This window comes from Suricata suricatta, chromosome 3 (assembly GCF_006229205.1).
Source record: "Suricata suricatta isolate VVHF042 chromosome 3, meerkat_22Aug2017_6uvM2_HiC, whole genome shotgun sequence".
Lineage (NCBI taxonomy): Eukaryota > Metazoa > Chordata > Mammalia > Carnivora > Herpestidae > Suricata > Suricata suricatta.
Window position 1 is genome coordinate 95,115,614 of NC_043702.1, and position 14,517 is coordinate 95,130,130.

The 14,517-nt window shown below is 34.3% G+C and overlaps 1 protein-coding gene across 1 annotated transcript in view; it reads left to right on the top strand.

Annotated features, from left to right (window-relative positions):
- DPP10 (dipeptidyl peptidase like 10) overlaps nucleotides 1-14,517 on the top strand; it is a 617,838-nt gene that overhangs the window by 167,872 nt on the left and 435,449 nt on the right. Inside the window, exon 3 of the mRNA XM_029933326.1 lies at nucleotides 14,011-14,106. Coding sequence (XP_029789186.1) covers nucleotides 14,011-14,106 — 96 coding nt within the window. The remainder of the gene's footprint in view (nucleotides 1-14,010; nucleotides 14,107-14,517) is intronic.

The following is a 14,517-nucleotide window of genomic DNA, read 5'->3' on the forward strand; positions in this document are numbered from 1 at the left end:
GACCCTTGGGTAACCCCAGACAGGTCATAGTAGAACCCAAGGACCAGGGTCCCATACTCTAAATTCAGACTGTTGACTTAAAGATCATCACTGAGCCAGGGAGGGGATTGGAGTAATGCCGGATAAAAAGGCCACAATGCTTTTCTTCTATTTTGAAGTTGCCTTTTTCTAGATTCAGTGTTTCCTAGATTGTTGTGAATCTTTGACTCTTTCCCAGAGTTCTGACAAAGCTTCTTCTGACAGTTTTGCTTTTTTTTTTCTTTATGTTTCTGTGAGAAAATAGCTTCTTAGAGCTGCCTACTCCTCCATGTTCACTAATAGAACTTTGATGACAAATTCTGCTGGTGTAGTTCTCATTGCGCATTGACCTCTGTGATTAACCTGAGTTTCTTATTATATTTGAAGCCTTCAAGCACAGGGTTTATGTCTTTACCACCTACACAATTTCCTACACTTACTATGCCAGTAAATGTTGACCAGTGACCAACTGATCCAGTTACTCCCTCTTGCACTACAAGTCAGAGAATGTAAGAGAAGTATTTTGTGAAAGTTCATGAAAACAAATACAATAGAGCACACTTATTAAATCCAATGATATCACCAAATTAGAAAGAAATTCCACAACAGTAGAGACCTAGAATACTATTTACTATAAATGTCTAGAATACTATTTACTATAAATGTAGCAGTTTGAAATGTAGGATAAAATAAACTAAATAAAATACATAAAGAAGTATACACGGTAGAGCTTAGTGTAGGGCATTCTAACAGATTAGTAAAGACCCAAAAAATACTTTATGGGCTTTTAAATTCTGTCAACATTTATTGAATTAGATAAAAAAATTTAATTGCTGAGATATTCTTCTAAAATATTCACTTAAAATAGACTGATAAAACTATACATGTAAATATACATAACATGTATTAAAAACAGCTATATCTTTCAGGACAAGGAAAAAGCGCAGCCGCATTATTTTATACTTTTTGCGAATTTGTTTAATGTCTGGATGAAAGACATCAGGATTTTCATATGTGTTCTTATGTTAATTATTTTACAGTAGGTTGTTTGGTTGACATATATGAAGAATCATGAACTCATAATTAGTTAGAAATTGAAAATGTATTTTAATAGCTTTTTCACATACTTATAGATGTCCTTCTTTGACCCTTCTTGAAAACTTAAATGATGGATTCTTGAAGGTTGGTCGCCATGTGGAATCTGAAAATATGTCAGTAAAATATCAGTATTTTGCTAAATGTAAACCCATTGATAACCTTTTACATTGAAATGTTCTCTTACCTATGTACAATTCTAAGCATTGTGTCTTGGCTGTTTGCAAAATATTAGTTCACTGAGTTATGCCAATTTTCCAAATGTTGGTGGGGCTTATTCTATAACACAAAATCAAAACAAAACAAAATCTTAGTTAACATCCCTGATGGTACAACTTATGAGTCTCACTAGAAGAATTTTGGGAAGCTTTCAAACTCAAGAGAGAACATAAGCTTTCCAAAATGCAAATTTTGGCTTGAAAGCTTAAATTTTATAATTTGTAATGGCCCCTTGTGTGTGTGTGTGTGTGTGTGTGTGTGTGTGTGTTTTATATGAGAGATTTATCTTATTCATTATGAAGGAAAATGTTTGCCAAACGCAGATATCTTTTTATCTCTGAACGTTTGCATCATGTGACTTTGTTTTTGTGAAAAGTTTACATTAGTGCAGTGTAAAAGTGAAAACCCTCTTTGGATTTCCTATGGTTAGCGGTGATCTGGGATTTCCATAAAAATGGAAGTGGTATAATGTGATCTCTCAGGAAGCAGGGGATACTCTTGCTTTATGCCCTTTCAGCTTACAAAAGTTTTCATAGGGATATTCTACTTTGTGACAGTGAATGAAACCTATACCTAAATCTGAAGTCAATGTAATTCATTCCTTCCTTTAAATATGTTACATGGGAAAAAAAAGTGGTTAATTCAGTTTATAGCACAGCCAGCTGTCAAGATGTAAGCATTGACATCCACCTTGAGATGACTCTCATGTGGATGCACAGTGAAAGTGGGTTTGTTTTTGTTTTTATTTTTTTTAAGTTTATTTGTAGAGAGAGAGTGTGTGAGAGAGAGCGCAGGGGAGGGGCAGAGAGAGAGAGAGAGAGAAAGAGAGAAGAAAAAGAATCCCAAGCAGGCTCTGCAATGTCCGCACAGAGCCCAGTGTGGGGCTTGATTCCAGAAACCATGAGATCATGACTGGGGTGGAAATCAAGACTCGGATGCTTCAGCGACTGAACCATCCAGCTGTTCCCTATTTTTGTTTTTATGTACCTCAGATTTATCACCCAAAAAGATCTTAAGTATTGATATTAAATGCAACTATCATTTTTTTAACTGTATCAAGCAAATTCGCAAGTAAAACCAAATTTTTAAAAAGTTGAGCACATGTGGAAGTGATAGTATTGGCTAACAATATAGTCCTAGAATTTCATCCACCATTGGCCTTGTACAGTGGGTGAAAATTCCAACCCCATGTAAATGGAAGACAATGCAATAATATTATTGTGAATATAATTTTGAGTTTAGGACCCATTTTAACTAGTTGTTCACAAGTTATATTCTGCAAACCTGGGATGCAGATAAAGAAGGAAAACAAAACTGTGCTTGTGATAATGTAACTGAAACCGTATTCCTGAGGACAGAACTTAAACACGGCGATAGAGGAGCTCAAAGTAGAACCATAGCACTTTAGGGTTTAACGAAAGACATCATTTCAGTGTGTGTATGTGCGTGTGTGTGCACACGCATCATTGCATAATTTTCTCACAATGTGAAAAGCCTTTGTGCAAGTATATTTCTAATATTTAGCTTTTCTACTCAAATTCAGGAGATGTTAATTTGAAAAAGATCTCAAAAAGAGGTTTGAAAATGATTAGCATTTTGAATAATTGACTAATTTGACTAATTAAACCTATGAGTAAATCCTAAAGTTCTTGATTTATTTATTCAAGAGATTACAATTTTGAGGTAGCATTTAGTAAGTCCTTCAAAACCTGGATATACATTCTTTATTTGCTGAGCACCTAGAGTCTGTGCTGAAAACAGAGAAAAGTTGAATAAAATACAGAGAAACTAGGGGATTTTACAGATGCAAGCGACTTCATAGGCTGTTGTGTGTGTGTGTGTCTGTAGGTGCATGCCAGTGTGCATGCATTGTATTTCCAATTAAATTTCATACGAAGGGTAAAAATTTGCTAAAGCAGAGCTCTTCTGATCATGTATGTAACACCTGCCCTTCCCCCTCCAATCTCTGTTCTGAGGGAGCTTCCAGGAGTTTCTAGAATACAACTGGCCCTGGTGTCATTTGGTCCAAACTTTCTCTTTACAGAGAGGAAGCTAATACCTAAATAGACTGAGTGCCATGGGCATACATACTAGTTAAGTGTTGGCTAGAACTAGATTATAACCTCCTGGTTCTGATGGCTGTTCTTTAAGGCTTATTGCTTTTTCTTATATGAGAATAGAAAATGGAGGAATATGTCCATAACTGTGTTGGGAACCTCAGAGAAGGTGAATGCATCATAGGAGGCAAACGTCTTGCAATCCATGCTTCAGTATTTCATATTTAATGTAAAATTCCTAAAAATTCTCTCCATGTATGGAGGAAAGGGAAAAAGGAGGCACTTAAATGTAGACTATCTTGTCAGCTGTCCTCTTCATTCTATTCAGTATAGACACAGCTTTGGTCATAGTTTGGTAACTTTTCACATAGCTGATTTTTAATATGTATTTTTGAGATAATATGGCTTTCTGGGTGCCTGAGTAACTTAGTCAGTTGAATGTCCAACTTCAGCTCAGGTCATGATCTCACAATTCGTGAGTTTGAGTCCCATGTTCGGCTCTCTGCTGATGGCTCAGAGCCTGGACCCTGCTTCGGATTCTGTGTCTCTCTCTCTTTTGCCCAGTGGTTCTGTCTGTCTCTTTTTCTCTCTCTCTCTCAAAAAATAAATCAACATTAAAAAATAATTATAATAACATGGCTTTCTATATGAAAGCCACATGCTAGAAATATACTCAAGAAGGATCATGTTCATTGGAAGATAATCAGAATTAGGGAATAAATCCAATCAGAAGAACTTATATTAGTAGACTTTATAAGATATCAGGTTAATCTGAATCAAAAATAGTTCTAAGGTGTTAAAATTGATGAGGAATTGATTGACCTCTTTGTTCAAGAAACTCAGCTATTGCCAGAAAATATTAGAATGAGAAAAAGGCAAAAGAAAGAGATTTGAAAGTAAATTCCTGATGCACTAGAAGGAGCAGAGGTAGTTTTCTGGGACCATAAAATAGTTATGTGATGCACTAATTTTTTTTTTGTGCTTCTGCCTCAATGGAAGAATTGATATTCACAATAGAAAGGGACAAGCCACTTGGAGTTTCCTTCATTGAAAACAATAATTTATTGTGATTCATATTTTTGACCTTATGGATTCTACACAGTTCAGTGTCTTTCCTCCAAAATAGACCTTTGAGTGAATTTTACATTATATCTTTTTTTTTCATTAATTACTAGAAGAAGCTCAATACTGTACTTTTGGAAGGGTAAATCTAAGAACATACGTTTTGAAACATGTTTGCTTTAGGAAACAACCATGGAGGAGGAGGGTATTTTGAAAGAACAAAACCCATTTTTTTTAGGTTCTGAAACAAAATATTAAAGATACTTTTTACTGACCCATACATTTCATTTTTATTTTTTGGGGTCTACCCTTTTTAATATTTCATTTATAATAATGACAGTGACTAACTCTTAGTGAACTGAATATTTTGCCTATTTCCATGCATTTATTTAAAAAAACAGTAAGTGTAACTTGTACCAATACACATCTTGTGCTTTTTTTTCTGTTCTAATAATATGTTCTTTCATTCCTCAAATTTATATTATGAACTACTAATTCTTTAACTGGGAATTAGTAAACCTTCATTCATTTTCTGGGTGATGAATGAGGAAACATTGAAGAGAATTTGGGATTGTGTGTCTGATCTCAAATGACATAAAGTTTGATAACATTTAGTCTGCTGTATAGTGTTTCAACATCCTAGTGAAAGGAAAGAATGGGGGAAAAGATAGAAAGTAAGAGGGGACTTAATGCTTCACCTGTTCGGTAGAAACAAAACCGAAAGTTCTGTTGACTGGCTAGGAAATGTACCAACAACATATATTTTGAATAGGTCTTGAATTTAGCAATGGCTATAATTTTTATTCTGTATTTTCTACTAGTTTGATAAGGAGGAGTAGAAGGGACGTTACTCTTTCAATGAACTTTAAAAATGTACCCATGTTTAACATGGAAATGCACTTGAAGAGTAGCCTGAACTGACTGACACTAAACACAGAGAATGGGAAGGACCTGTAAGACTAAATAGAGATTTAAACATCGTGGTGGGAAATGGAGGTGTTGGTACAGTAGGCATTTAGAGAGAAGAGAGAATCACAAGAACAGAAAAGGGAAATGACTTTGTACTTTTCAAGGGCAATTCTGAGTAACTACTTGATTAGATTTCCCTTTTTATGAGTATTTTAACAGGAGATTATTTCAAATAGGATTTAAATTAAAAGAAACATTTCTGAACCTCTGATGTGTAGAGTAAACTAGATAAAAAGTAACACAATTAGTTTCTATACAGAGAAACCAAGAACTGAAAGTCATAAATTAGTTTTTCTTCAATTCAATACTAAGGAACTTTGTTTTTTCTTCTACAATTATGCAGTCAACTTATTTCAAAGGGTCATTTAAAAGCAAGAATGGAGTTTTGGAAGAAAGCACACAAAAACCAGTAGCAGTCTATGATCTTAAATGACAGACTAGAACAGAAAAAAAGGACATGAAATGAATTATTTAACGTCAGTTCTGTCACTGCATTCATGTAGCCAAATCTGAATGTTTTAGCTAAGATTCTATATCCTGTAACTATTTAACAAATGATTACTCTGTTTCCAGTTCCTATTTTATTTGCAATAGTTGACACACAAGGTTATATAAGTTTCAGATGTGTACCTTAGTGTTGTGATAAGTTTATATAACGCTGTGTTGCCCACCAGTGTAGCTACCATCCGTCCTTTTACATCCCTATTACAGCATCATTGACTTTATTCCTCATGCTGTGATGTTCTTTAATTGAAAATTTTTTTAGATTTTTATTTACTTTTTGAGAGAGAGACCGAGTGTGAGCAGGGTAGGGAGTGAGAGGAAGACACAGAATCTGAAGCAGGCTCCAGGGTCTGAGCTGTCAGTAAAGGATGTGGGGCTCAAGCTCACGAATCATGAGATCATGACGTGAGGCGAAGTTGGATGCTTAACCGACTGAGCCACCCAGGCGTCCCCCTCATGCTCTGCTTTTTACTCCTGGGCCTTATTTGTACCATACCTAGAAGCCTATTTCTCCTGCTCCCCTTTACCTATTTTACTCAACCCTTCCCTTCTCTGTTCCCCTCGCCTTTTGTGATTTTTGTTATCCCATGCATCTCCTTGGATTTTTGTGCTGCTCTTCATAATTAGAACTATAATATAGGGTCCTACATGCTTAACTGATACTTAGCCTTTTACTAGCAACTGTTAACATTATGTTAGGTTTTCAGACTTGGACACATTTACACACACACACACACACACACACGCACACACGCATGCATGCACACAATAGAGAGGTAGCTCATATTTAGTTGCAAAATAACTAGAGATATGTGACCCACTACCTTATCAGTGAAGAATAAGGACTATGAGATGTGAATATTAAGTTTAAGTATTACTTGTTTTCTTAGGAACAAGTAGTGATGTCAGAATTTTCTTTTATGAAGATTTATTAAGAAAGAAGTTTCACATGAGGAGGTTATCTCTTAAAATTATATTGTTACCATTTTCCTTCTGACTTACCTTCTCAGTGTTCAGTGTGAATGATTGGCAGGAATGAATGGTGTTCATGATTCTTTGTTATGAAGTGTGGGCTTTGTGTTCACATACAGGCACAATTGTTAAAATGTATCAAATAGTAAGATTTCTCCAGATGATTCTGTCATAAATCAAGTTCCTCAGAAATCAGGTACTAATGTGGGTTATAAATATTTGCTGATGAGATGTGGTAGGAGATGCTACTGAAGTTGTAACACTAAATAGCATGTAGCAGTGAACATAGGGTTAGTTTGGAAATTTCCTGACATTATATAAGCAATTGTCTTGAAGAAAACAAACAGAAAACCTTATGTTTTAGTGATTGCTGTGATATCACTCTCTCTGAGAAAAAAAGAAGGACTATGGCAATGGTACTTTCTCAGATAAGTTGGACTAGAAAGGAATGCTAGTAAGTTCTGGGGAGAGTACACTAAGTAGTAGAATTTCTTTTGGACAAGGGCTAAAAGACAAGTGGCTAAAAGACAATAAGGATATTCTTTTTTAAAAATTTTTAATGTTTTTTATTTATTTTTGAGAGACAGAGAGAGACAACATGAGCAGGGAGGGTCAGAGAGAGAGGGAGATACAGAATCTGGAGACAGGTTCCAATCTCTGAGCTAGCTGTCAGCACAGAGCCCGACGTGGGGCTTGAACCCATGAATCATAAGATCATGACCTGAGCCAAAGCCAGATGCTTAACCGACTGAGCCACCCAGGTGCCACAATAAGGATATTCTTAAAATAACATTTATAAAATTGTATATCATCATGTTTGTAAAACAAAGACATAATTGACACAGTATTAAAGAAGACGAGAAAACAAAACTTATTTTGAGAGACAGTATAACTTTAATAAGCTGGAAAGATAGATTCCAATTTTAGTCCTGCCTCTTACTGACAATGTGATCTTTGTCACATTTAACCTTAGAGCCTCATTTTTCCCTGTGGAATAGAGATACTCATATTCAATAGGGTTTGAAGGGTATTTGCAAAAAGGAAGATTAATTGTAAAGGAATAACACCCCAGAGGATTATGATGAGACTTGAAGAGAGAGGAGATCAGTATAGAAGTGAGTTCGGAGGCTATTAAGTGAGAATTTATTCATTGTGTGTAGGTGGGAGAAGTCTTTATTCCAGGACTGAAAAATTCAAGAGACCTCAGAGATAGTGCCTGGCAGCTAAGGTAAATTTAAAGAAAGAATAAATAAAGAAATAAAGGGGGAAAAAGTATACAGTTCATTTTCTAAGTGATGACTGAAATGAAAATAATTCTTAAAACATCTCTCTCTGTCTCTCCCTCTGATTATTATTTAAAAGAAAAATTAGTTACAATAATTTGAATTGCTTTGGTAGGTTGATTTTAAAATAAATTCTAGGTGCAACTGAAGTTAAAAGAAAAATATTTATGGGGCACCTGGGTGGCTCTGTTGGTTAAGCAACTTGATTCTGGCTCAGGTCATGATCTCACAGTTCTGTGAGTTCAGACCCCGCATGGGACTCTGCACTGACCGTGTGGGGTCTGCTTGGGATTGTGTCTCTCTCACTCTGCCCTTCCTCCACTTGCTTGCTCGCTTGCTCGCTCTGTCAAAATAAATTTAAAAAATTAAAAAAGAATAATTTTTATTAAATACATTAATTGCAGATCAGAGAATAATACTTCAAAAATATTTAATATAAATAGTGAACTGTTAACTAATCTATATGATACAAAATGGAAAAACAATGGGTCATCTCATTTCATTCATCAAGTGTGATTATACATTTAGGTAAAATATTAATAGCAGTATAAAATAACAGTAATTCACTTGATCATTTGGGCTTTGTTATAGAAGATGGCTGGAAATAGAAATTTCATTTATACAACTTTTATATCAATACATTAAAAGAGGGAAAATGTTTATATGAAAGAGGCTGGAACTGTATAATGATATAGTAATAATTTCAACTAAAAATTCTAACTGATATTTGATAAAATATATTACCTAAGAATGATAGGGATTCCTTATCAAAGTTCTAGAAAATTATCTTAATAATGAAATGTTAAGATAGATAGAAATATTAAGATCTTTTTTTAGAAGAAAAGGATAGGTATATCATTACCACCATTATTATTCAACATCCTTTTTGACATTCATCATAATGGAATGATTTTCTAAAAGGAAAAACTGCTTTTTAACCAATGGTGCTGGAGCAATTGGGCATCCAGTAGAGAAAAATTCAATTGAAATTTGAATCTCAAGCTAATTCTCACACAATATACAAAAAGTAATGCAAAGTGCACCAAATGCTTCAATGTAAAATAAAATTAGGACCCTGTTAGAAGAAATGTAGGAGAAAATCTTCAGGACCATGAAAAACTCCTGGTTTTGACAGCAAAAACATCATTTGTAAAAGCAAAAATTAATAAACTGGGCCATATTGATTTAAAAATCTTTTCTTTGGAGAAGTCCTTTTTGAGAAGATGAAAAGACAAGATAGAGACTCGGAGAAAATATTTGAAACTAAAATATTTGACAAATGATCTGTATCTAGAATAAAGAACTTTTCAGCTTCAACCAACACAAACAAAAGCAATCCAATTAGAAATGGACGAATGGAATTAACAGACATTTCACTGAAAGAGGCATACTGTTTACATTCACATTAATTCACATTAAAAGATGTTCATTAGCTCTTAGGGAAATGCAAATTATAATCCCAAAGGGATATGATCATAGTAATAATCACAATAGCTAAATTAAACACACACACACGCACACACACACACACACACACACACACACACAAATTGTGGCAAGAATGCAGAGGAACTGGGTCTATATATTGCTGTCGAAAATGCAAAATAATACAACTACTCCAGACCAGAAAAACCTATGACATTTTCTTGCAAAAGTACCATGTGACTCAATAGTTGCCCATTTTGGCATTTATCCCAATGAAAGGACAATTTATATTCATACAACGCCTGTTAAACAATGTTCAAAAGGTCACCTGGTGGCTCAATTGTAACTCTGATTTGCTTTTGGCTCAGGTCATGATCCCAAGGTCGTGAAATTGAGCCCTACATTGGGCTCTGTGCTGGGATTGGAGCCTACTTAAGATTCATTCTCTCTCCCCCCACCTCTTTCTCCCTCTACTTCTCTCCCCTGTCTCTACTCTTTATCTCTCTCTAAAATTAAAAAAAGAATGCTCATAGAAGCTGTAGTCATAATAACTCAAACTGTAAAGGAGAACCCAGATATACTTCAACAGGTAAGTGGTTCAAAAAACTGTCGTACATTCATGCCCTAGAATATTAATCAGAAATAAGAAGGCACAGAGTACTGATAGACTCAACAACTTACATGGATTTTAAGGGAATGATTTTGAGTGAAAAAAGCCAATTTCAAAAGCTTGCATGTGGTATGATCCTTTTTACATAGTATTCTTGAAATAACAAAATTGCAGAGATGGAAAATAGATTAGTGTTTGGCAGTGGTTGTAAAGGGAGGCCATGATAATAAAAGTAGAGTTCTATCTGGTGATAGAACTGTTCAGTATCTAACTTGTGCTGGTTATACATGATAAAATCATATAGAACCAAAGACACACACACACACATGCACACACATGCACACATGCACACACACAAATGAATAGATGTGAAATGTGAAATCTGACTAATTTTGATAAACTGTATAAATATCACTTTTTTCTCATATTGATTATGCAAGGTGTTTCATGTTATTGAGGGAACCTGGATGAAGTACATAAAGAATTTTGTCTGTATTATTTCTTAAAACTGCATGTGAATCTGCAAGTAATTTTAAATTATATATTATATAATATATGTATGTATTATGTATTATTATTATATATAATAAAAATATATAATATATAATAAAATAATGAGAAATCATTCTGTTCATGGTAATAATAAATTATATAATTAGAACTAAATCTAATAGAAAAAGTAAAGGATCTATATGGAAAATAGAAGGTGCCATACTATAGGGGCACTTGGGTGGCTCAGCTGGTTACGTGTCCAGCTTCCACTCAGGTCAGGATCTCATGGTTTATGAGATCAAGAACCACACCCAGCTCTGTACTGACAGCTCAGAGCCTGGATCCTGCCTCAGGTATTGCTTCTCCCTGTGTCTCTGTCCCTCTCTGACTCGTGTTCTGTCTTTCTGTCTCTCTCTCAAAAAGATATAAACATTTAAAAAAAATTTTAAAAAGAAAATACAGTATTATAAATGTATATAAGATTTGCATGATATAAGTAGTTTGAAATTAAAAGCATTAATATTACATATCGGTTAAGGTTTTCCAATTTTCTGTGCATATATAGTGCAGTTTTAATAAGATTTTCAATTTGGTAGGTTGAAATATGATTTTAAAGACATACAACGAAATATATGGTAGCAAGTTATTGATATCTAATTTGAAATTTTATTTTAAAACAAGATCTGCTGTGGTGCACTTGCCTTAATAAGGTATTTTTATTATGACATCTATATTTGTATTATAAAAGATGCAGTCACAAAATATATATAAACATCTGTATCATAAAAGATAACAATAAAACAAAATATGGGGGCACCTGGCTAGCTCAGTCAGTGGCCAACTTCAGCTCACAGCTCAGGTTATGATGTCAGGTCAGGTCATGGGTTCAAGCCCTGCATTAGGGTCTGTGCTGACAGCTCAGAGCCTGGAGCCTGCTTCACATTCTGTTTCTCCCTCTCTCTCTGGCTCTCCCCCATTCCTGCTCTGTCTCTCTCTCTCTCTCTCTCAAAATTAAATATAAATGTTTAAATTTTTTTAAATAGAAAAAATACGTGGAATTTATCTGGGAACAGGAAAAAGTCTTTGTAAGAAAAATAGGGATGTGGATGTATTTAGGCAAATGTGTAAGGACTTATATTCACTGTTATAGGTCATACAGATCACACAGAGTAGCTTCACTGCTCTGGAAATCATGCTTCACCTATTCTTCCTCCCTCCCCTGCTCCAAAACCCCTTGAAGCCAGTGATATTTTTAGCATCTTTATAGTTTGCCTTTTCCACAATGTCACGTAGTTAGAGTCATATAATGTATAGCCTTTTCAAATTGTCTTCTATTGGGGCACCTCGGTGTCTCAGTAGGTTAAGCATCTGACTCAGTTTTGGCTCTGGTCATAATCTCACAGTTTCATGGGTTCAAGCTATATGTCAGGCTCTGCTCTGGTAGCATGGAGGCTGCTTGGGATTTCCTCTCTCCTCTATCTGCCCTCCCTCACTCATGCTGTCTCTGTCTCTCTCAAAATAAATAGACTTAAAAAAAGAAAACATTGTATTCTTTTACTTAATAATAGACACTGGCAGTTCTTCCATGTCTTTTCATAATTGGTAGCTCATTTTTTATTACTGCATAAGATTCCATCGTCTGGATTTATCAGTCTGTCTATTCATTCACCTACTGAAGGACATCTTGGTTCCTTCCAGGTTTGGACAACTGTAAACAAAGCTGCTATGAACATTTATGCCCAGAGTTTTGTGCAGACATAGGTTCTTAACTCATGTAGGTCAATACCACAAATCCCAATTGCTAGAATTATGTTTAGTGAGAAACCATTTAAACCCTCTTCCAAAGTGTCTGTAGCACTTTGCATTCCCTCTAGCAATGGATGAGAGCCGGTCATTTTATTTATAACTGAGGCCTTCTCTAATTCCTTCTGCAAGATCTTTCCCTTCCTTTCTTTAAACTTCCACAATATTCTGTATCCTTCATTTATCATATTCTTTCTTACTCTTAAAATATTCCAGATTTCATAATCCATTTGTTTTAAAAACTAACATGAGATAAATATCTAATTTAAGATTTATTTATCCTCAGTCCCTCAGGACAGACAGACAGGTCTCCAGCATCTTATAATATTTCATTTAAAATTTTGAAAATTAAAGTTCCATTATCTGTTGAATGAATGAAGAAAGTTAAAATTTTGGTGTGTCAGACTATCAAATGGGGCATTTTATTTTGAAAATCCATGTATAATCACAATGTCCTATGCTAGACTTGGCATCATACAATTCTCACTATTGCCATTAGGAATATTTTTTCTAGTTGTTTCTTAGCAAATATTTTGTGGATTAAATGCACGGTTGATTCATGTGAAAGGAAATTACATTTGAAGTTATTGATTCTCTACCCCAGCTTTTCAGCTGGAAGAAACAAATGCTCTCACGGCAGTAAGACCGAACCTTTAAAAAACAATATCTAATGAGGTTAGTATATATCTTTGACATTTTAGTTTCAACCAAAGTGAAGGTCACAGCTGAAAGGTAACAAAGATGATTTTTGTACAGTAAATAAAAAAGTCTATTGAAAAGAAAATGAAATACTGCTAACTTTTTATCACCTCCAGTATCAAAAGCATGTTTGTTATGCCTGATTTGAGTACTTCAACCATATTATCCTTCTATTTCATAGATTTTCGAATTAAAAAGGGTAGTGTACTTAGTTTTTATGTATGTTTTTATTAATATTCTGCATCTGTATTATTTGAATTTTTATATTGAACTTCTAAATCTATTTACTGTTTGTTTGGTGGTAATTGGTGGAGCATGGTATTTATTTATTTGGTGAACTCCTGCTGAGTTGGGAAGTTTTCTTTATCATTTCTATCAGGACACTCAACTCTCATGTTTGGTGTTTACAACAAAAATATAAATTTAGCATTATGAGAACCTATCAAAGTGGTTTTGGAATGTAATGGACTGGATTATGGTTAAACCACAAAAAATGTGTAGGCACAGTGTACAACAAGAATTCTGCATATCATTATACGTATACACTATACATGTTATGTATATCACTACATAAAAGGGATTGATCTATTAAATTTGTGCTAGATGAAGACAAAATATTTAAAATAATTTAATGAAAATGTTTCTGAAACAGAAAGCTTCAAATGCCAAAGGCCATATTAAGATGACTATATTGTCTTCTAGTTAACATATCTTTGAAACAAAATATTCCAAATTTTATAATTCATGAGTTTTAAAAACTAACATGAGATAAGTGTCTAATCTAAGACTTATTTTATTTTAGATGAACTCACAAATTCATCAGAAACAAGATTGTCTTTAGAAGATCTCTTCAGGAAAGATTTTGTGCTTCATGACCCAGAAGCTCGGTGGATCAATGGTACGTGCACACATTTAGATGTGCTGTATTTATTTTGGGTTCCCTGTAATTAAAATTAAATAATCATCCATGATAGTTTATATTTTAAATGACATGCTTCAACAGTTACGTATACCAGTATACCATTTAATCAGAAATCAATACCTTGGCTCATGTGAGAGAGAACCGATTCCTAACATAGGTCATCATTCAAATTATTCTCAAGTATTATATTGACTGATCTATATCTGCAGTTCCTCATGATCACTAGTTATGTGACTTTAAGCATTTGATAAACCTTAACATTTCTCTGGATAACTCTTCTTGGTGTAGAAGTATAGATTTTGGGAGGCTGTCTCTGGAAGCGCTTTAAATTTAGCAATCAAATTAATTTTCTTTTCTCTCTTTGTGGCTTTTCTTTATAGGCTCGAG